This window comes from Megascapheus bottae, chromosome 17 (genome assembly GCF_031878675.1).
Source record: "Megascapheus bottae isolate mThoBot1 chromosome 17, mThoBot2.hap1, whole genome shotgun sequence".
Lineage (NCBI taxonomy): Eukaryota > Metazoa > Chordata > Mammalia > Rodentia > Geomyidae > Megascapheus > Megascapheus bottae.
In genome coordinates this window covers 29,186,265-29,207,502 of record NC_143525.1, presented here as the reverse complement: position 1 = coordinate 29,207,502, position 21,238 = coordinate 29,186,265, and the positions used below count along the sequence as shown (strand labels likewise).

General features: G+C 53.3%; 1 protein-coding gene across 6 annotated transcripts; it reads left to right on the top strand.

Moving 5' to 3' along the window:
• The first annotated feature begins 2,685 nt into the window (after positions 1-2,685).
• On the top strand, positions 2,686-21,238 carry Ankrd13b (ankyrin repeat domain 13B). 6 transcript variants are annotated; one of them, XM_090350526.1, is made up of 15 exons: positions 2,686-2,927; positions 12,505-12,640; positions 12,749-12,873; positions 12,959-13,004; positions 13,579-13,722; positions 13,814-14,003; positions 14,080-14,146; positions 16,905-16,986; positions 17,599-17,663; positions 17,852-17,982; positions 18,092-18,249; positions 18,394-18,546; positions 18,677-18,840; positions 18,910-18,986; positions 19,896-21,238. In XM_090350526.1, the coding sequence occupies exons 1-15, from the start codon at positions 2,814-2,816 to the stop codon at positions 20,257-20,259; spliced, it is 2,016 nt and encodes a 671-aa protein (XP_090206652.1). In that variant the 5' UTR covers positions 2,686-2,813; the 3' UTR covers positions 20,260-21,238. The 6 variants fall into 6 exon arrangements, with proteins under 6 accessions (XP_090206652.1, XP_090206651.1, XP_090206653.1 ...); XM_090350525.1 differs by having other exon boundaries at positions 19,806-21,238; XM_090350527.1 differs by having other exon boundaries at positions 2,689-2,927; positions 19,855-20,170.

The window sequence follows — 21,238 nt, the reverse complement described above, 5'->3', positions numbered from 1 at the left end:
GGATTCTGCTTATGGGAAGAGAGCAAAAGTGACCAGAACCAATGACACAGTAAAAGTGTGTGTGTTTTGGGGGGGGGGGGTATTCTCAAGCATCAGGATTCTTGCCTGGTAACAGAGGTTGGGGAGCCCTTGAGTACAGGTGCCTGAAGTGGGTCGAGATCTCAGCTATACCCCGAGCAGTAATGACTTGTGGGCTGGCAGGCTCCTTCCCTAGGGGAGACAAGTAATGCTGTGAGTCACACCACAGGGAATGCGTGGCAAAGCTGCCTTTATCGCCTTTCACTGCAGCCCAGATTGACAAGTTTGTTTGAAAAAGCGATCCACAGGATATATTTATAGTCACACCTTAAAAAAAATTCTTCTTGCAGCCTCTCTCCTCCCTTTGCCCCCCTCCCCGCCCCCAGCGGCTAAGCTGGTGGAGCTTCTCTAAAGCAAAGATAACTCCTGGGTGTGTGTGGGAGCACCACCTGCCCGGGGTGTTGCGCTCACACCAAGGACTCGGTGGTGTAAGAGGCTCCTGCGTGGGAGGGGGGCTGGAGGAGTGGCCTGGCAATTCAAACCGGGCACGCAGCCCACAAGCAGTGGCCGCCTGCTCACCCCCGATCGACCCCCAGCTATGGAATTTCATTTATTAAATGTCAAGGCGGCTGCTGGCAGCCCTGCCGCTAGGCTGTCTTTGTTTCTCTGCTGTGTGGGCGCGTCTCGAGCACGTGGCAGCCAGAGCGCTCAGATCAAAGGGAAAGCGACCTAGGCGTCCCGTGAGGGGCCGCCTGGCAAAAAGAGAGGCCGGTGCTCCCCCCTTCCCAACTCAGGTAGAGCTCCCTGCTCCTTGGGCTGCAGGGCTGTACGGAAGAGGAAGGGTCACTCGATCTGGTCCTATCTTCTGGTTGGCCCGGGGACTACCTGGGAGTGGGCCTAGGCACAGTCCAAAACTTTGTTCTTCAACCTTCAGCCGCATCACAGCCAAGCTGCGGATAAAAGGGTTTCTGGATTTCCCAGTGGAGATGTCACCGCCCCTGGCAGTGGGATAGCTGAAGTGGAATCACACACACGGGACGCTAAAAACTGTTTAATGAGAAACTGTGCAGGCATTCTACTGGCCACTCCTAGTCTCCCTTCTTCCCCCTCCTCCCGCCCCCAACTTTAGCCCCCTCCCCAAATCTGGCAGCAGTCACGACACTCTGCTGACCCCTGGTGGTGAAAGTGGGCAGTGGTCCTGGGCCGCAGAGACCAGTAGGCTCCTCCTCCCAGACTGGAGAATGGGGCGAGGCTGTCCTCTCCTTCCCCATCACTTGTCGCTGGATGCTTGGCACCGCAGGGTGTGGGGGAGACAGAGAAGATCACATTAAAAAAAAAACCCACAAACCTGAGAAAGGGGGGGTGGAATTGGCAGGCTTTTGCTGGCATCTCCTACACAAACACTTTTTGGATTGTCGAGCTGGTGTGGAATCCCTTAAGGTAGGCTTAAGAAGGCACCACGTTTGGTCCTACCGCCAGTCTCAGTCCGCCTGGTTGCAGGAGGGAGGGGGTTTCCAGGATATGTGTTATCCTCAGTTCACCCTGAAGATAGTATCCAGTCTCATTTTATAAATGATTGGGCTGAGAAACTTGTGGAAACGGGACAGCATTTGCAGTTGGTAAGGAGGTCTCTCTGACATGGAGGTCTTTCCTCTCTCCAAGGACTGAGCTAAATTTCTTGATCCCTCCAAGCCCTTGCAATTGGAGGCCACAGAATGGACTCCGCTTTTACCACACTTTAGAAGGGATTCTTTTGGAAGGACCTGTCTGCCCTGGGTCATCTCAGGAAGGCGGCAATCTGGGGGAGTCCACATGGGGTGAAGCTGCCACCTGATGCTTGCTCTGCTCTACCTTATCCTTGTTCTCACCGAGCACAGTGTATGAAGGAAGTGCTGTCCTTTCCACCCTACTGGCCATACATTATATTATATACATCATATGTGGAAGTTGGATTTTAATTTTCCAAGAGGGTAGACCCCAGAAGAACATATCAGCCAGACCCCTGGCTGCTCTAATGATCCTTGCATCGTCCTCAAGAGTCCCTGTCACGATTCTGGCCACTCAGAGCCTTCTTGGGTTTTGGACCTAAGCCTAATTCCGAACTGCTGAGTGACGCCCAGAGCCCTCTGGCTTTCCTGCAAAAGGCAAAACATCAGATGATGGGGTCCTGCCCCAGCCCCACCTGGAGTTAGGGCGCTGTCTTCTGATTCCCCGTCCGTCTTCTCAGGGGGTCAGGGGCATGGCGAGACCCTCCCTGCTCACTCCATACTGTTCCACGAGGCGGACTACAAGCCCCATGATGCTCCAGTGACACTCTCCGCGCGGGGCACCCGGTCCCCCGCCCCCACGGCGTCCCTCGCCGGCCGCTGGGGCTGAGGGCTTGGCTATGCGGCTGCGGGGCGCCGGAGGCCGCGGGCGTGCATCCCTGCAGCGGCATCCCCGGGGCCAGCGCCCCGTGCGGCCCCGTGCCCCCGGCGGGCGCCGGCTCCCCCCGGCGCTCGGCGTCTGTCGCCGCGGGGTGGGAGGCGAGGCTGCGCCGCGTCGCCGAGCGCCCGCTCCCTCCCCGCGCGGGCGGGGGCCTCTCCGCGCCGCCCGCCGCCCGCCGCCGCCTCGCGAGGACGCCCGCCGCCCGCACCGCGCCGGGCACGCCGCCCCCGCCCGCCGCTCGCACATGCCCGAGCCGCAGCCCTGCGAGCAGACAGCGCCCGCCGCCCGCCCCGCGGCCCCGGGCCCCGGCTCTGGCGCCGTCCCTCCTCCCGGGCCGGGCGCCGCGGCCCCGGCATGAGGAGCGGGCGATGATCCCCGCCAACGCCTCCGCCAGGAAGGGGCCCGAGGGCAAATACCCGCTGCACTACCTCGTGTGGCACAACCGCCACCGCGAGCTGGAGAAGGAGGTCCGCGCCGGCCAGGTAGGAGCGCCGTCGGGGGGCCGCGGGGACCCCGCGTGGGGAGGGGGCGCGGCGCCGGCCGTCCCGCCTCCCCGGCGACTTTGCAGCGCTTCTTTGTTTGCTGCCTCGGCTTTTGTGCTTGTTGACCAGGAGCGGGTGATGGGAGCGGCCGCCGTCCGCTCCCCTCCTCCCCGGACGGGCGGCCCCCACGTGGCCCAGGCCCTCTCGCCCAGAGGTAGGGGACCCGGCCCCTCCGCCGCCGTCCGGGCTGTGAGGACGGCGGGGAGGGGCTGCCGGCTCGGTCTGGGTTCCGTGTGAGGAGAGAATCCGCCCGCCCCAGTCGACCCGCGACATCTCCGCGTGGGACTGCGGAGGTGGGAAAGACCTGCGTGGGGAACCGGGGCCGCAGGTCAGGACCAGGGCATGGGCGGCCAGACATTCCCGGGTATCCCCGCCCCACCCAGTGCCCTCTCTCTTCCTGATGAGTGTTTGTCTCTGTTTGCCACGGTGTCCATCAGAACCCAGTCCCCGTTCAGAAATGGGAGTGGAGGAAAAGACCCCGTTGGAACTCAACCCAGAAGGGCCTTGTCCAGGTGCTGAAGAGCCTAGCTTGGCCTCTGGGGCTGTGGCTCGGCTTCTAGGCACGGAGGATCAAGCCGGAGGGAGCTGGCCTCAGGAATGGCTTGAGGTTCTGCACAGAGCACGGGCATCCTGGTTCCTGCTGGTCGGTGGGGACCTTGGGGCAGCCAGCTTTGGGCCAGGTAGTGGCCTCCATCAGGATAGGGGAAGGGGTGGAGTCTACTAGCTATTCTTCCGGACAAAGGCAGGCCCAGGTCTCTGTGGTCCTCCTCCTGCTCTTGCCGTCCAGCCTGCAGGGTAGGCACTGGTGTGTAGACTACCCACCCTCTAAGTGGAGAGACTGCCCCTTATTGCCAAGGTTGGGGGGATACCACTCCACCAACCACCCACTCAGTTGGGGTCTGAGACCTGGGGCCAGGAATGGTTGGCTCCGCAGTTGCCTCCCTGTGCCCAGGCACCTTCCTGAGTCATGGAAGTTCAGTGTGTGAGGAGCTGACACTTCTCAAGGGAAAAGTCCAGGATAGGCCATCAGAATGAGGCAGAGGAGGGTTGGGCTGTGTTTCTGGAGTTTATCGATCTGAGCCCCCAGACCAGTGTGGCATCCAGTTCTGCATAGCCTTCCCCAGTGAATAGTGGGGTCACTGGGCCTGCAAGCCTATGGACAGGTCTGCTTCTGCAAGGATTCTTCAAGTTGCTTCCCAGTCCAGGAGTTTATCCATCATTGAAGGAAGTGCTTGGAAGCCGTGAGAATTCTTACAAAGAGAGGTGGGAGTGCTCTGGAACAAAGACACACAAGGCCCAGTACCTGTCCTGGAAGGGACGCTGTTCTGGGAAGGCAGTGTGACTGGATCACAGGTGTGCCAGGCAGGGTGCTGAGATCCAGGCAGTCTGTCTTCTCCAGTATTTCTGTGCTTTTCTACTCTGAAAGCAAAGGAAGAAAGCTTGTGGCACGTTACAACTGGAGGGATTTAAGTGTGGTCTGAGAGTAACTGTACAGTAGTCCAAGGATGGTTAAAATGCTGGGGAATGAATCTCAGGTCTACTCCCTTGTAGGAGGAGTGTGGGTGGTCCTTTTCCTGCACAGTGGAGAGGCAGAACACCCTGGAAGAAAGGCCTTTCCTTTTAGGTTTCTCTGTTGACAGCTCTGAAGTATTCAGCCATCTTGCTAAGGGATGCTGGGGGAGAGAGAGTAGCAGCTGCTATGGGTAAAGGTGGCCTGGAGAGGCACTTCCCTCTTCCTCTTCTCAGGCAGCCGAAGAAAGCAGGTACCAGGTTTACCTCATTCTGGTCCTGGTGAGTTAATGTCTCTTTGAAATGGACACCACCTGCCCTGTCCTCGATCCAGGCCAGGGGGAATATAGGGCATCAGGAGGTTAACCCTTATGCAGCTATTGAGGAGCCAGTTCTCTCCTGCCCTCTGCCAAGAAGGGGCATGCCAGTTGCACTGGGTGGAAAGCTCCTGGCTCTACCCCCAACTCCAGGACCGGCCCAGAGTGATGCTCACAAATGTGTACTGTCTCATCTTTGGGCATCAGACTCCATTGGGTGCAGGGGAAATACCTGAGTGTCAGCCACGTAACATGACCCAACTCCTGCGACCCTTGGCATCATGGTGAGGGGCCCTGATCTCTCTGGTGCTCCTGGCATCAGCTGCCACAGAGAACAGCCAGGCTTTCCTCAAGCACTTGGCAGCTGGGTTTCCCTGTCTTCACTTGGCATAGCTGTCTCTGTTTCACTCCAAGAAAGCCCTGCAGAGGTCTCCTGTGTAGGCCTGGCAGTGCCTGCTGGCCCAGGAGTAGGTGAGCATAATGGCCTTCAGAGCCGACTCCTGGGCTTGGCTCAGCCCTCGTCAGCTTTGCTGGGAGTCAGGGACAGGTAGGAGGTGCTGAGGGAAAGGGAAGAGGCCTAGCGGGTGCCTGGCAATACTGTGGTTGCTGGGTGCCCTGCCAGGTTAGGAGACACAGCTAGTGATAGCCAGTGAATGTGCCAGTTCTCCCTTGCCTGGCATAGCCTTGGGATTGGGACAGCCAGTTGGGCATGGCCCTGGTTGTGGAGTCACGAGTCCCTGCTGTTCCCTGGGGATGAGGGAACAGGATTAGACTGCATGGCTCCCTGTGGGAGGCACATGTGCAGGCAGAGCCAGGGGAGCAGAATTCTTCTCCTGGCAACAGGGACTCTGTAGGGGACCGGGTTATGGTCCCTAGAATGTCTCTTTTTCTGAGGCTGGCTCTGCCATTGGCCCTTATGCTCCCCATTCATGCTTTCAATCTAGATGGGGCCCCATGCTGATATTGCCCCACTGGTTGTGTCCAGGACCTTGAGTAGCACCTGTGACCCCCTCCCTCAAGTGGTCAGTCTTGAATGTGGGGCATCACCACAACTGGTGAGCTAGGAAGCTCAGGGAGAGGGAGCCACAAACACCAGAAACCAAAAATCAATGCGTTCTGGGATGAAGAGGAGGGGCTGCAGGGATGGAAGGGTGGAAGGAGAGTCAGAAGCACTCCCCCACCCCATTCTAGTCCCCTGTGCAGCCTCAGGAAACTCCCTTACATCTTAAGAGCTTTCAGGTTACATGGCCTCTACCCCATGTTGGGGGCAGAGCTCGGAAGCAGAGACCAAACCCAACTTCCTGCTGTCTCCTCTGGGGTTAGGGGGTAAAGTAGAGACTGAGCAGGTAAGATACCTTTTGGGCCCTGGCTCTTCTCCAGCACCTAGCTTTAGTCTATCAATTTGGACTTTGATGGAAGACCTCACTTGACAAAAGGTGTCTGTCCATGGAAAGCATCCTGCTAATGCATGTGGGTGTAAGAGATATTCAGTACAAAGATGTTGGTAAGGAGTGCAGGTGGCACCCATGAGGAGACTCCTGCAGATCCAGAGGGCAGCTGGGCATGAGTGTGCTTGTGCTCTTAGGGTGATATAGGCAACATGTGTGGTGGCAGAACGACCCTTTCCTGTGGTACCTGTGTACACTAGCATGCATGTGTCTGCGTGTACCTGCTCCCGAGTGGAGGCAGGGAGGTTGCCTGCTCAGGAAGCCTCAGTTCCTAAGCTCCAAACACCCCAGCTTTGACTTGCACTGAGGCTTGCTAGGACCAGAGGCTCCATTCAATTGGTGAGAACACCCTGGTGTTGGGTTTCATGGAGACCTTTTCATTCCAGCAATTAAACAGCTGTAAGCCTTTGCTGATGAGATTAATGAATTCTCCCACCTGAATCCAGGGCAAGTGCCACTTGCACTGCAGGACCTGCTGTGCATTCCTGGGGAGAGTTGCTTTAGGGCCAGGCTGGGTGCCTTGGGGTCCATGCAGACCTTAGAATCAGTGATGCCCTGTGGTGGGCTTCAGGAGCACTCCTCAGGAATGTCAGAGAGAGGCTCTCCTGGCAGACCCAGCCAGCTTCTCTAGAGCCTGGAGTTGAGTCACCTGATGGGGAGAGTGCTTAGCATCTGGGTCCCTGGGCTGGGCAGAGTGCCCTGCCAGTTCCCTGGGGCCTTGTGCACAGATGTAGCCTCTGGGGAAGAGCTGGGAGGGAATGGGGAAGGCTGCCACCTGACTTCCTCAGCCATCCCAAGATTCAGGGCCCCACTGGAGTTGGGATCACCAGGGATCCAGCCTATCCTGCAACAGCAGGAGGTATTCCCCTTTCTCTGGGAATCCTCATATATCCAAGCCAAAGCCCAGGCACATGTGTTTTTTGTTAGTCATGGCACTTGAACCCAGGGGCTAGGCACTGTCCCTGAGATTTTGTGCTCGAAGCTACTTTGAGACACAGCTCCACTTCTGATTTTTCTGGTGGCTAACTGGAGAGAAGTGTCTCATGGAAGTCCTGCCCAGGCTGGTTTGGAACCACTATCCTCAGATCTCAGCCTCCTGAGTAGCTATGTTATAGGCTTGAGTCACCAGACTTGGTTTTTGTTTGTTTTCTGGTTAGCAGCTGGGCTTGAACTCCAAGCCTAGGCTCTGTCCCTGAGCTTTTTTTTTGTTTGTTTGCTTTTACCAGTCCTGGGGACTGAACTCAGGGCCTGAGCACTGTTCTTGGGCTTTCTCAAGGCTAGAGCTCTACCACTTGAGCCACAGCACTACTTCCAGCTTTTTTCTATGTATGTGGTACCAAGGGATGGAACCCAGAGCTTTGTGCATTCTAAGTGCGCATTCTACCACTAGGCCACACTGTTGGCCTGAACTCTGGATTTTTTCTTGTCATTTACCTCTGTATTTGTAACAATCTACTTTCACCATTATCTCTTAGTTTCTCACCTTTGTGCTTTGTTACATTCCCTTCCTCATCTTCCCCCTTCGAATCACCAAAGCAAGTATCTCCTCCACACCCAGTTATGAGCCCCCAGCTGCCTGGGAACAAAGAGATTTTAATGAAGAAAATGGCAGGACCCTGTCTTGCAAGGGGCATGTTCTAAGTGAGGGAGACAGTGGAAAAGTAAACAAGTCTGAATGTTGGCAGAGAACCAGAGCAAAATAAGGAGCAATGGATAGATAAGTAGCAACTGTCACCTGAGATGGGTTGTCAGGGCAGACTAATCTAAGGAGGTGACATTTGGGGCAGCAACCTGAGGTGAGCAGGCAGCTTTGTGGCTCTTAGGTGTCTTGGTCTGTTTGTGTTGCCACAGTAGAGCACCTGATTGCCTGGGGTGTGGCCAGGGAGCCAGCTCTTGCCTGGGGCACCTAGGGCCCGGCCTACACTGCAGGAAAAAAGAAAGAAAACAAAAAACAACTACACAAAAACGGAGTACTTTATAAGGAAATATGATTTCTTTAGCTGATGATTCTGGTGGCTGAGAAGTCCACACAGCATGGTGCCAGCATCTGGCACTAGCCCCCTGGCTGTGTTACAACATGGGGGATAGATTAATGTAGAAGGAGCTGACATGGGTGAGAATAGAAGCAAGAGGGAGCCAAGAAAACCAGCCAGCTAGTCTACATAAGACCTTTCCCCTACCTGGGGGAAGTAATCCAGTCCTAGGAGGCCTGGCCACTCCTTTCCTGGATACCCATGATCTACCTCTCTCCATTACCAAGTTTCCACACATGAATCTTTAGGGGACAAACCACATCCAAACCACAGCACTAGGGTATCCAAGAGGTACTTCCAAGGAAAGCTGATGGGGTGACTAGAGGGGAGTCAGGGGAGCAGATGACTTTCAAGAGCAGCCCAGGGCTGTGGGATTTTATGGTCAACACGATAGGAAGCCAACACAATAGGAAGCCACTGGATTTGAACAAAAATGTGTCAAGACATCACTGGTCATGAGTTTTTAACCCCATGGTCTTGTGGCCAGTGTTCGTGAGTCTATGCACCATGATGACTTTCCACAAGAATAAATTCCTGGCATCTTGTGGCAAGAGGTTATCTCTCAGCTTTGTGAGGTTGTACAAGAGGCCAAAAGATGGTCTGAGAATGGATACATGAAGCCCTCTCAGTACCGCATACGCAGAAAAAGCCTGACATGGCTCTGTGGCTCAGAGTGCTAGCCTTCAGCAAAAGAAGCTCAGGGACAGTCTCCAGGCCCTAAGTTCAAGCCCCAGGACTAGCAAGAGAGAGAGAGAGTGAGCAGAAGATTGTGGAGTTTAGTTAGGTCCCCCACCTCTCCCATTTAGCTCTAAGCTGCACTCTAGCTGTCTGCAGGTTCTTCAACTTCCAGGAGAGCTGGTACCTGGCCCACTTATTCATTTAGTGATGTGGGTTCTAGCTTCCTCTGCTCCCTGTCAGTGGCAGTGCCTCCGCCACTTTCCATGTGCTAAAGATGTGCTGAAATTTCTTATCTGCTGACATCTCTTCTTTATTCTTGTGGGTTTTAAGTATTTTACTGACATTCTTATACTTGCAGATTTAACATTTTTGGCATTGTTCGTTCCTTTGTGTAGATCCAAGTTTCCATCTGTTACTTTTTTTTTTTCACCTGAAGAAATTTCCCTTTAACATTTCCCACACATCTTCTGGCAATAAAGTTCTCTTAGCTTTTGTCTGCAGAAATCTATTTTTCCTTCATTTTTGAAGAATATTTTCACTGGATAGAGAATTGGAAGAATTTTTGTCTTCTCCAGCACTTTAAAGATTTTACGACATTGTCCTATGGCTCGCATATTTTCTAATAAGTATGTAGTGATTCCTGTTTGTTGTTCTTTAAGATGGACCTTCCTGTAATTTTCTTTGTATTTGTCTTACCCCGAACTTTGTAGCTTAAAACAACAAAAACTTGTCCTCTTACTTTTTTGGAAGTCCAAAGTCTAAACTCAAGGTGCGGGCAGGAACACTCCCTCCAAAGGCTCTAGTCTCCTTCCTTAGTACTGGCTCTGTAACGCACAGTCTCTGCCTCCGATTTCACATGGCCTTCTCTGTGTGTCTTTTTTTTTTTTTGGTAGTTATAGGACTTAAACTCAGGGCCTGGGCACTGTCCCGTAGCTCCTTTGTGCTCAAAGCTAGTACTCTATGACTTGAGTGTCACTTCTGGCCTTTTCTGAGTGGCTCATTGGAGATAAGAATCTCTCAGACTAGGAGGGTGCTGTGGTTCACACCTGTAATCCTAGCTACTCAGGAGGCTAAGATTTGAGGATCACTTTTCAAAGCCAGTCTGGGCACTAAAGACTGAGAGACTCGTCTCCAATTAACAATTAGGAAACCAGAAATGTCGTTGTGGCTCAAGGAGTAGGGTGGTAGCCTTGAGCTGAAGAGTTCACGGACAGTGCCCAGGCCCAGAGTTCAAGCCCCACAACTGGCAGGGGGAGGGCCAGCCCAGGCTGGCTTCAAACCTTGATTCTCAGATCTCAGCCTCCTGAGTATCTAGAATTACAGGTATAGGCCATTGGCACTGTCCCTGAGCTCTTCAGCTCAAGGCTACCACCCTACCCTTGAGCCTAGAGGTTAATTGGAGATGAGAGTCTCAGGTTCTTTTGTGCCCTGGCTGGCTTTGAACCTTGATCCTCAGATCTCAGCCCCGTGAATAGCTAGGATTACAGGCATGAGCTGTGCCCAGCTTACCTGAGCATTTTTGCTCAGGGCTAGTTTTGCATTACTTGAGGCCACAGCTTCACTTCTGGTGTGTGGTGGTTAGTTGGAGATAAGAGTCTTAGGGACTTTCCTCCCGGGGATGGCTGCTCACTGTAATCCTTAGAGCTCAGCTCCTGAATAGCTAGCATTACAGATGTAAGATACTAATACTTTTTTCTTTTTCTTTTTTTGTTGTACTGGAGTTTGAACTCATGGACTTGCACTTACTAGTCTGCCACTTGAGCCATGACCTGAGTCCTTTTCTGTTTGCTTATTTCCTTTCTCTTGTTGTAAGGCAAGAATTTACAGAATACACAGAACCCACTCTGCCAGTTTGAATCTTGAACTGACTCACTCTCTCTCTCTCTCTCTCTTTTTCTTTCTTTCTCTTTCTCTCTTCATGGTTTCCTCAGAGCAGGCTTCACACTGAGATCCTCCTGCCTACCCACGTAGGAAGAGGTAGCTGAGATTACAAAGCTCCACTGCCATGCCCAGGTCTTGCCAATTTTTCCCCTTGGCCATCCTCAAACCATGATCCTCCCAATCTCTGCCTCCCAGATAACTAGGATTACAAGTGTGAGCCATCACGGCCGCCTCATTTCTAGTATGTGTTTTGTAGTTTCCGGGACTGAACTCCAGCACTACAGCTTCATAGATGTAGTCATTTTTAACCTGACATTGGGCATTGTAAATATTATAAGCACTTGGATTTTGTTGTTCTTCCTTTAAAGAATGCTAGGCTTTGTTCTGGCAAACTACATAAAGAACTTGCAAATGAATAGGATCTTTCTGAGGGTGTTTCAATTTGTTAGCGTGGATGTAGGTGGGCCTTTTCTCTAGGGCTACTTTAGCCCTACTATTAAAGGCATAACACTAGTGGGATTTCTAATGGTTGCTTTTTCTTCCATCCTTACAGGTGGAAACTTGAATGTTTCCCTGCCCATTGGTCTTTTCCCCACTGCCTTACTCCACATGTATGAAATTTAATGATCTGCATAGACTCAAAGGAACTTTTTTTTTTTTTTTTGGGCAAGGCTCATGTCTTTATAGAACTCTACCCTTCAAACTTCTAATTAGCTCAGCCTCCTTAGAGTCTTGTCTCTGTTTCTACAATTCAGTAAGACCACCAAGCTCTGCTGGGGCTTCCCCTTCAGATTCCTCTAGGCAGAAACTCAGGGAAGTTATAGAGCTAATTAGTAGTAAAATAATAATAATAAAATCAATAGTGATTGATTCTCTTACTTAACCCAGGGATACCTGTTCTACATTCTAGTGTCTGGAGGGAATTATTTCAGACTGTCATTATCTTATTTAGCTATTTTATGGTGGGAGTGGCATTTCAACTGTCTCATCCTGAATGGAAGAGAAACCTTTTACTGGCATTTCAGACAACTTTTGGCAAGAACAAGAGGAGTTATATACATATGGTCAGTTTGCTGTATTTAACTTCCAGTCATAGACTCCAGTGATATATTTAAATACTTGTATTTAACAAATATGATTTTTATCATACAGCAAAAGTCATATGCCATAAAATCATGCTTATTCATAAAATAATAGAATTTTGGCAAATTATTAGTATATAATGTCTCCCTGGCACAGGTATGGCTTTGAAGTTGTGTTGTCAACACGTTGTTTTGTTGATATCAAGGTATTACTGCACCTGCTTGCTAGTGTTTACTTAGTGATAACATCAGTGATGTAAATTGGTGGCCCTTCCTGAAGGTGAAGGCTGAGTATTCCAGCCCCATTGCCTCATGAGACCACGCTTTATTCTTGGCTTACACTTCCCAGGTAGGCCCTGTAGACGGAGCCAGTCAGGGGGCCTAGGAGACAGGAAAGGAAGAAGTCCCTCCCTCTCCCAGCGTTTCTTTCTGCGCTGTCTTCTTGCCTGGCCACAACTTACTATGTCAGCCTTGTGACACAGCCAGACAAGCTGCTTGCTGCTGAAGTGCTGCGGGGCTCAAGGCAGCTGCCTCAAGAGTGATCAGGGCGATGTCTTCAATTCCTCCAGGTGGACATTGAGCAGCTGGATCCCCGTGGTCGGACTCCCCTGCACCTGGCCACCACACTGGGGCACCTGGAGTGTGCCCGGGTACTCCTGGCACATGGTGCAGATGTGGGCAGGGAGAATCGCAGTGGCTGGACAGGTGGGCACCCCTGTATACCCTGAACCCACAGCCAGGGTGCCCCATATCAGGAACTCCCCCGGGGTTGGCTGCAGTGTCTTGCCCTGTAACCTTGCCTCCCTTTGCCAGTGCTGCAGGAGGCTGTGAGTACCCGGGACTTGGAGCTGGTGCAGTTGGTGCTGCGGTACCGGGACTACCAGCGGGTGGTGAAGCGGCTCGCAGGCATCCCTGTGCTCCTGGAGAAGCTGCGCAAGGTGAGGCCTGGCCACCTGCCTCCCCATGGCAGCCCTGCACCCCATTTCTAGTGCTGGCTCAGCTCCTCTCCTTGTCATCCCTCAGGCCCAGGACTTCTACGTGGAGATGAAGTGGGAATTCACTAGCTGGGGTAAGAGGGGTGGAGTGGGGCCTGGTCCTGCCTGGTACACCCTCCCATTGCCCTTTGTGGGGCTGTTTCTCTTCTAGCTCTCAGCTCAATGCCACCTCCTCAGCTAGGTCTCTCCAGAGTACCCCAGACACTGTCCTCTTGCTCTATTAATTCTTTCACTCCATAGTGATTTGCTGGTTTACTCCCATGCTGGAAGGTAAGTGCCAGAGGGCACGAGTCCTGTCTTGTTCAGTGTTGAATCCCTGCAGCAAGAATAGTGCCTAGCATGCAGTAGGTGTTCAATAAATATTGACAGCATGGAAAGAATTTCAGTGAATGAGTTGATGTACAGTGGCTGCCATAGACTTAGTACTGCCAGAGTCTCATCTGTCCCCAACCTTCGGCTCTTCCCATCTGAGGGAATGTAGCTGTAATTGTTGGGGGTAGAAGTGGAAGGAGACCCTGCTCTCCTACAATGCCCTCCCCCTTTTCTGACCACAGCACTGACCCTAACTCCTATGCCCTAAGCTCCTGTCCAGGCTGCATAGGCCACGCAAACTGAAGTTTACCTCTGACCTCCGCTTCCCCCGCCTAGTGCCCCTGGTGTCCAAGATCTGCCCTAGCGACACCTACAAAGTATGGAAGAGTGGGCAGAACTTGAGGGTAGACACTACGCTCCTGGGCTTTGACCACATGACATGGCAGCGAGGGAACCGAAGCTTCGTCTTTAGGGGTCAAGGTCAGGCAAGCAAGAGGTGAAACAGGGCAGGGAGGATGGGGGAGAGCCTCGTGCTGATCTGATCCCCCCTGTGCTGTTCTGTGGCTGGCAGACACAAGTGCCGTAGTCATGGAGATTGACCACGACCGCCGGGTAGTATACACAGAGACACTGGCACTGGCTGGGCAAGACCGGGAGTTGCTGCTGGCGGCCGCCCAGCCTACAGAGGAGCAGGTGCTGAGCCGCCTCACCGCGCCTGTCGTCACTACACAGCTTGACACCAAAAACATCTCCTTTGAGAGGTGAGTGGGAACCCCTGGCCAGCCTGGAGCCAGCCTCCAGGGGTCCCGCCTCACCTAGACTGCTTTACCTCCTCAGGAACAAGACTGGCATCCTCGGCTGGCGCAGTGAGAAGACAGAGATAGTAAATGGTTATGAAGCCAAGGTGAGATCTTGGTTCCCAGTGTCAGCCAGCCACACACCCGACTAGGACTAGACTAGATCGGGGGCTCCTGACCAGCCTTCCCTCGTTTAGAGGCTCAGAGGCAATACAGCATGTAAGCAAGGGTCTTAGAATAACGCCCAGGAGGGCATTTACTACATTCCTGTCCCTGGCACAGTTCCAGCATTATGTGGCTGTACTCATTTAATCCTCACACCACACAGGTGCTCTTGCCTCCTTTCCACACATGTGGATTGGGTCCTTTCCCTGTATCCCCCCTTTAAGCCTTAATGTTTTTCGTCTTGGTATGGTAATACCAAACGGATTCATAACTGATGACCTGTCACTCCAGATAGTCTAATTTGTGAGAGACTAATTTGTGAGGGCAAGGTTTAGGTCTGGCATGTTTACCATTATATGTATTATGGTCACCTCCCAGGATAGCATGAAAAGGCGCCTCAAAAAACATGTGTTTAGGGACCAGGAGTTTGGCCTAGTGGTTAAAGTGCTTGCCTAGCATGCATGAAGACCCGGGTTCGATTCCTCGGTACCTCATACATAGAAAAAAGCTGGAAGTGTTGCTGAGGCTCAAGTGGTAGAGCTCTAGCCTTGAGAAAGTCCAAGGACAGTGCTCAGGCCCTGAGCCCAAGCCCAAGACTGGCAAAAAAAAAATAAAAATAAAAAAAAAAACAACAACAAAAAAAAACATGTGTTTAGGGGCTGGGAGTTTGGCCTAGTGGTAGAGTGCTTGCCTAGCATGCATGAAGTCCTGGGTTCGATTCTTCGGTCCCATATACATGGAAAAAAGCTGGAAGTGGTGCTAAGGCCCAAGTGGTAGAGCTCTAGCCTTGAGAAAGTCCAAGGACAGTACTCAGGCCCTGAGTTCAAGTCCAGGACTGGCAAAAAAAAAAAGTGTTTAGCCGGGTGTGGTGGCTTACACCTGTAATCCTAACTACTCAGGAGGCTGAGATCTGAGAATCAAGGTTCAAAGCCAGCCCTGGCACAAAAGGACCTGAGACTGTTATCTCTAGTTAACCTCTAGAAAACAGAAATGGGGCATGGCCCAAGGGTAGGGTGATAACCCTGAGCTGAAGAACTCAGGGACAGTGCCCAGGCTGAGTTCAAGCCCCATGGCCCCCCCCCAAAAAAAAAAACTGTGTTTAGCTGGGCTTAGTGGCTCACACTGGTAATCCTAGCTATTCAGGAGGCTGAAATCTAAGGATCACAGTCCAAAGACAGCCTGGGCACTAAATGTCCATAAGACTCTTTTTTTTTTTTTTTTTTTTTTTTTTTGCCAGTCCTGGTCTTGAGCTCAGGGCCTGAGCACTGTCCTTGGACTTTCTCAAGGCTAGAGCTCTACCACTTGAGCCTCAGCACCACTTCCGGCTTTTTTCTATGTATGTGGTACCGAGGAATCGAACCCGGGTCTTCATGCATGCTAGGCAAGCACTTTAACCACTAGGCCAAACTCCCGGCCCTCCATGAGACTCTTATCTCCAATTAATCACCAGAAAGCTGAAAGTGGCACTGTGGCTTGAGGGTAGGATGATAGCCTTCGGCTGAAGAGCTTAGGGACAACGTGCAGGCCCAGAGTTCAAGCCCCATGACCCCGGGGGGGCGGGAGGGGGGGCGGAATGTGTGTTTAGGGCTGGGAGTAGTAGAGTGTTTGCCTAGCACCTAGCATGCGCAAAGACCTGGATTGGATTCTTTGGTAGCACATACATAGAAAAAGTCAGAAGTAGGAGCCGGGAGTTTGGACTAGTGGTAGAGTGCTCACCTAGCATGTACAAAGCTCTTGGTTCAATTCCTTGGTACTGCATACCAAGGAATCTACATACGGAAAAAGTCAGAAGTGGCACTGTGGCTCATGTAGCAGGGTAATAGCTTTGAGCAAAAAATATCCAAGGACTGTGCCCAGGCCCTGAGTTCAAGTCTCAGGACTGGCCAAAAAAAAAAGTATATTAAGAGTGGGATGCTGGTGCATACATATAGCTGGTGCTGTAACATACTAGTTACTCAGGAGGCTGAAATCTGAGGATCAGTTTCAAAGCCAGCCAAGGCAAGAAAGGCCTTATCTCCAATTAACCACCAAAAAGCTGAAAGTGGAGTTATGGCTCACGTAGAGTGCTAGTTGAGCACAAAAGCTCAGGAACAGAATCTAGGACCTGAGTTCAAGCCCCAGGACCAGCACAATTATGTGTGTTAAGACAGGTGCTGGTAGCTCATGCCTGTAATCCTAGTTACTCAGGAGGTTGGGACCTGAGGACTGAGGTTCGAAGCTAGCCTGTGCAGGAAAATTCAAGATTCCTTTTTTTTTGGTTGTTGGTTGTGGGGCTTGAACTTTGGGCCTGGGCTCTGTCCCTGAGCTCTTCAGCCGTGCCACCACATCACTTCTGGTTTTCTGGTAGTTAATTGGAGATAAGACTGTCATGGATTTTTGTGCCTGGGATGGCTTTGAACCATGATCCTTAGAGTAGGTAGCAAGGTTTACAGAGCCTCAAGATTCCCATCTTTAATTGGCAACAATCTGGAGGTGTGGCTCAAGTGATAGAGCGCCAGCCTTGAGCAGAAGAGCCAAGCAAGAGCACAAGACCCTGAGCTGCAAACCGCAGTATATTGAGCAAGGCTGGATTCCCCAGCAAGACAAAATATTTGTTTAATGTATGAAAGATCTATTTACTTGCCCAAAGGCCTGGGGACCAGAGCAAAGAGCCACTCCAGGACCTTTTGCACAGAACTATTTTTTTTTTCCTGTCCTCAGGTATATGGAGCCTCCAACGTAGAGCTTATCACACGGACTCGGACAGAGCATCTTTCAGAACAGCACAAGGGCAAGGTCAAAGGTAATGAGGCCAAGGTGGATGGGAAGAAGTGCTGCAGGAGTGGAAGAAGAAGATCCCACTTCAGAACCCATTTCAGTATTCCCTTAGGCAGCCCAGCAAATAGCCAGGATGGCCTGTTCAGGCAAATACTTCAAGTGCCAAGTCACTGCAGCTGCCCTAATGTACAGAGGGCTTAGTTAAGCTCAGCAGACAGGCATTTCATTTAGGAGTGGGAGAAATATCATGCATGCCATTATCTAGTTATACTGTGACATGGCCTGGGTAGAAAGTCAAGGGAACCTGCTACTGACTGTATGTATTAGACTCTCGAGTGGAAACACATAATTCCTACATCACCAGAGAACCAATGAAGACGTTCGTGTCCAGTGTCACCACCTGGAGAGCCACACTTTGGGAAGACTTTTATTTCAGTTATGCTTGCAGTGTTCAGGGCTGGGCCCCTTGAAGTCTTTAGTCACCTTTCGATGACGATGCTTGGGGATGTGTGTGGGCAGCTGCCTCCCTCTCCCCTGTTCCAGGGACCAGCCTCCTCCCTAGAGCCTGGGTGTTGTCACTTCTGAGGCGGTGTTCATGTGTGGGATTGCATGTCCCAAGATACCACATTTCTTCTAGGCTGTAAGACACCTCTGCAGTCTTTCCTGGGAATTGCTGAACAGCATGGTGGCCCTCAAAATGGGGTGAGTACCAGGGCTATCACTCTGTGGAAGGGCATGGATGAGGCTTAGGAAACATGGCCCCGTGTGCCTCCACAATGCCCAAGGCTCTGTCAGCTCCACATTGGCAGGGAGGAGAGCCATGGCCCTGTGGTACCCAGAGGCGCCCTGGCATTGGCTTGAGAACTCACGGCCTCTCCTGTGTGGCACAGACCTTGATCACGCAGACTCTGAGCCAAGCCAACCCCACTGCCATCACTGCAGAAGAATACTTCAACCCCAACTTCGAGCTTGGCAACCGGGACATGGGCCGTCCCATGGAGCTGACCACCAAGACACAAAAGTGAGGCCCTCAGCTTCTCCTTGGGAGGGGTGGGCAGGAATGGAGCTCCAAGAGGGGCTGCTGGGAGGACATGGCTTCCTCCCTTACTCTTACTGGGATGTGGGCGCAGGTTCAAGGCTAAGCTGTGGCTGTGTGAGGAGCACCCCCTGTCGCTGTGTGAGCAGGTGGCCCCCATCATCGACCTCATGGCTGTTAGCAATGCGCTTTTTGCCAAGCTCCGGGACTTCATCACCCTGCGTTTGCCTCCTGGCTTTCCTGTCAAGATTGGTGAGAAACAGACCCCTCCCCTACACACCACTTCCTTTCGCACTTTTAGAGGGTGCGATGGGGTCCAGATGAAGTCAGGGCAGCAGCCCTGAGGTGTGATGGGGGTTGTGTGCACACAGTGCCTGAGGGTTCTCTCATTTCCAGAAATTCCAATCTTCCATATCCTCAATGCCCGAATCACCTTTGGGAACCTCAATGGCTGCGATGAGCCTGTGCCTTCAGTCCGAGGCAGCCCCGGCAGCGAGACCCCCTCCCCAGGAAGCGACTCCTCCAGCGTCAGCAGCTCCAGCTCTACAAGTAAGACTGCATCCCTCACAGTCTTGCCTTCTCTGAACCCAGCTCAATTTCCTCCCCCGCTCCCCAGGCTGCCATAGGGAGGCCTGGAGGGGTAGGGCCAGCCATGCCTGACTCTCAGACCCTGCCCCAGCCTCATGCCGCAGCTGTGAGATCTCCCCGGCCTTGTTCGAGGCCCCTCGTGGCTACAGTGTGCTGGGTGGCCAGCGAGAGGCGACGACCCGGGATGATGACGACGATCTTTTGCAGTTTGCCATTCAGCAGAGCCTGCTTGAGGCGGGCAGTGAGTATGACCAGGTGTGTCCCTGATGCCACGCCAGGCCATGCAAGCGTGGAATTGCACAGCTAACACGCCCCTCCCTCCAGGTCACCATCTGGGAGGCACTAACCAACAGCAAGCCAGGCACCCACCCGATGTCCTATGAGGGTCGCCGACAGGACAGGTCAGTGCACGCTAGGCCAAAGAGGACTCCCCCCACCCCCACCAAACACAGAGGCTCTCAGTGCTCCCTTTACACTGAGTGAAGACCCCAGAGCCTTTGTATGCCTCGATAACATGTATTTTTTTTTTGTTTTTTTGCCAGTCCTGGCTTGGGCTCAGGGCCTGAGCACTGTCCTTGGGCTTTCTCAAGGCTAGAGCTCTACCACTTGAGCCACAGAACCACTTCTGGCTTTTTTTTTTCTATGTATGTGGTACCAAGGAATTGAACCCGGGTCCTCGTGCATGCTAGGCAAGCACTCTACCACTTGGGCTGGGAGTTTGGACCCAGCCCAAGAACATGTATTTTTTTTTTTTTTTTGCCAGTCCTGGGCTTGAACTCAGGGCCTGAGCACTGTCCTTGGATTTTCTCAAGGCTAGAGCTCTACCACTTGAGCCTCAGCACCACTTCCAGCTTTTTTCTGTGTATGTGGTACCAAGGAATCGAACCCGGGTCTTTGTGCATGCAAGGCAAGCACTCTACCACTAGGCCAATCTCCTGGCCCCGAACATGTATTCTTTAGGAAGGCTCCTACCTGGTATCAAGATGGCTTCCTCACCAGCCTTTCCTGGTGTGGAGTCATGGCCAGAGCCCCCTAGGCAGGCAGAGGGCAGGGCCCAGGCCTCCAGCATGCAGACCCTCACCATAGACAACCTTAGGGGACACCAGATAGGATGCTGGAGCCAAGATGCTCCCACCGGGGTGGGGCCCCGACTCAATGCCTCCTACAGTGGGTGGCAGGCCTGCTCTGCTCTGGGGCCTCCATGCTGTCTCTCACCCTAGAGCAGAGCAGGTGCACAGGGAGCACTCCACAAATCCTCCCCGCCCCCAGGAGCGCCCCGCCAACGCCACAGCGACAACCTGTGCCCCCAGCCCCGGTCCCCAGCCCAAGGCCCAGTCCGGGCCCCGGCTCCAGCGGCCGCGTGTTCCGGAGTTACGACGAGCAGCTGCGGCTGGCCATGGAACTGTCAGCTCAGGAGCAGGAGGAGCGGAGGCGGCGCGCACTCCTGGAAGAGGAGGAGCTGGAGCGCATTCTGCGGCTCTCCTTGACCGAACAGTAGCGCCCCCCGCTGGGCCCCTCGCCCACTCCGTGCACCACCCTATCCGGGGCCAGAATGCCACAGGCCCCAGCCAGTGCACCTGCCGAGCTGAGGCTGGAGTCTGGAGCCACCACCTCAGGCGCGGGGCTGTGCACCAGGCACAAGACAGGGAGGGGTTTGACTTGGGCGCAGGATAACTTTCCAAGCCAGGGCCCTGGAGGCAACAGGCACTGCCGGAGTCCTCTTTGCTTGGCTGTATCCTGAACTCCTAATCTGCTCCTCTGGGCTCAGATATGCCCAAGGGTGGAGCCAGGCTGTCCTGAAGAGGCAACTGTTAGAGGAGCGTTGTCTCCATCTCTGGCTCCTTCTGGCCGGCCTCCTTCCCGCTCACTGCCCCATTCCAGGACACTGACCCTGAAGCCTTTGCATCTCCGCTCTTCACCCCTGGGAGGCAGCTGAGCTTCCCGAGTGCTGTGCTGCTTTGTCCCAGACACAAACCAGCACATCAGGGGCCCAGCATTCCTGCCCCCCACATCCCATCATTTCAGCGTCAAGTGCACTTAGCGGGGTGCCCTGCTTCCTCAACCCCCACGCCCGTCCGGGTCTCAGGGTGGTCCCAGCTTCTCCTCAGGCAGCCAGAAGTTGGAATCCCCATCCTCAAGGCACATTTTTAATGATCAGGTTGTGTGTCCAAGGCGGGGCTCCCTTCCCCCCAGCCTGGGCAAGGCCTGACTTCTTTGTGGTGCCTTGAAGAGTGTGTATGTCGGGGCAGGGGAGGTACTAGGCTGGGGGCAAGTGCTAGAGCTGACACAAAACTGGCTACAATGGGGTTGCCGAGGACCCTGACACCACCACCTACCACCCTTCCCACCAGCTGCTGCTAGCCCTCTGTGGTTGTGCATCCTTGCCCCCACTCTGGGGGCTGACTCTCACCCTTCATCCGATGGTGCTAACCCCCGGCTCTCCCCACCCACCACAGAAGCACAGGTCCCACCAGGGGCAGGGACCCACCGTACACTTTTGTCCATGGCCTCTTGTCCTGGCCTTCCTGCTCAGCCAGGTGAGGCTCAGAAGGGGACCGAAGAAAAGAGCAACAAAGAAATTGTCCTTCCCACTTCCTTTCCTGATGCCAGGGGCACCAGACTGATTATGAGGCACAAATAAAAGAGGCGTCAA

Excerpts from the sequence above, each read along its gene's own strand:
- Ankrd13b (XM_090350525.1), top strand. The coding sequence starts at position 2,814 with ATGATCCCCGCCAACGCCTCCGCCAGGAAGGGGCCCGAGGGCAAATAC. Across the intron at positions 14,147-16,904 it reads TAAATGGTTATGAAGCCAAG|GTATATGGAGCCTCCAACGT; the intron begins GTGAGATCTTGG and ends TCCTGTCCTCAG. Across the intron at positions 18,547-18,676 it reads CAGCAGCTCCAGCTCTACAA|CCTCATGCCGCAGCTGTGAG; the intron begins GTAAGACTGCAT and ends ACCCTGCCCCAG.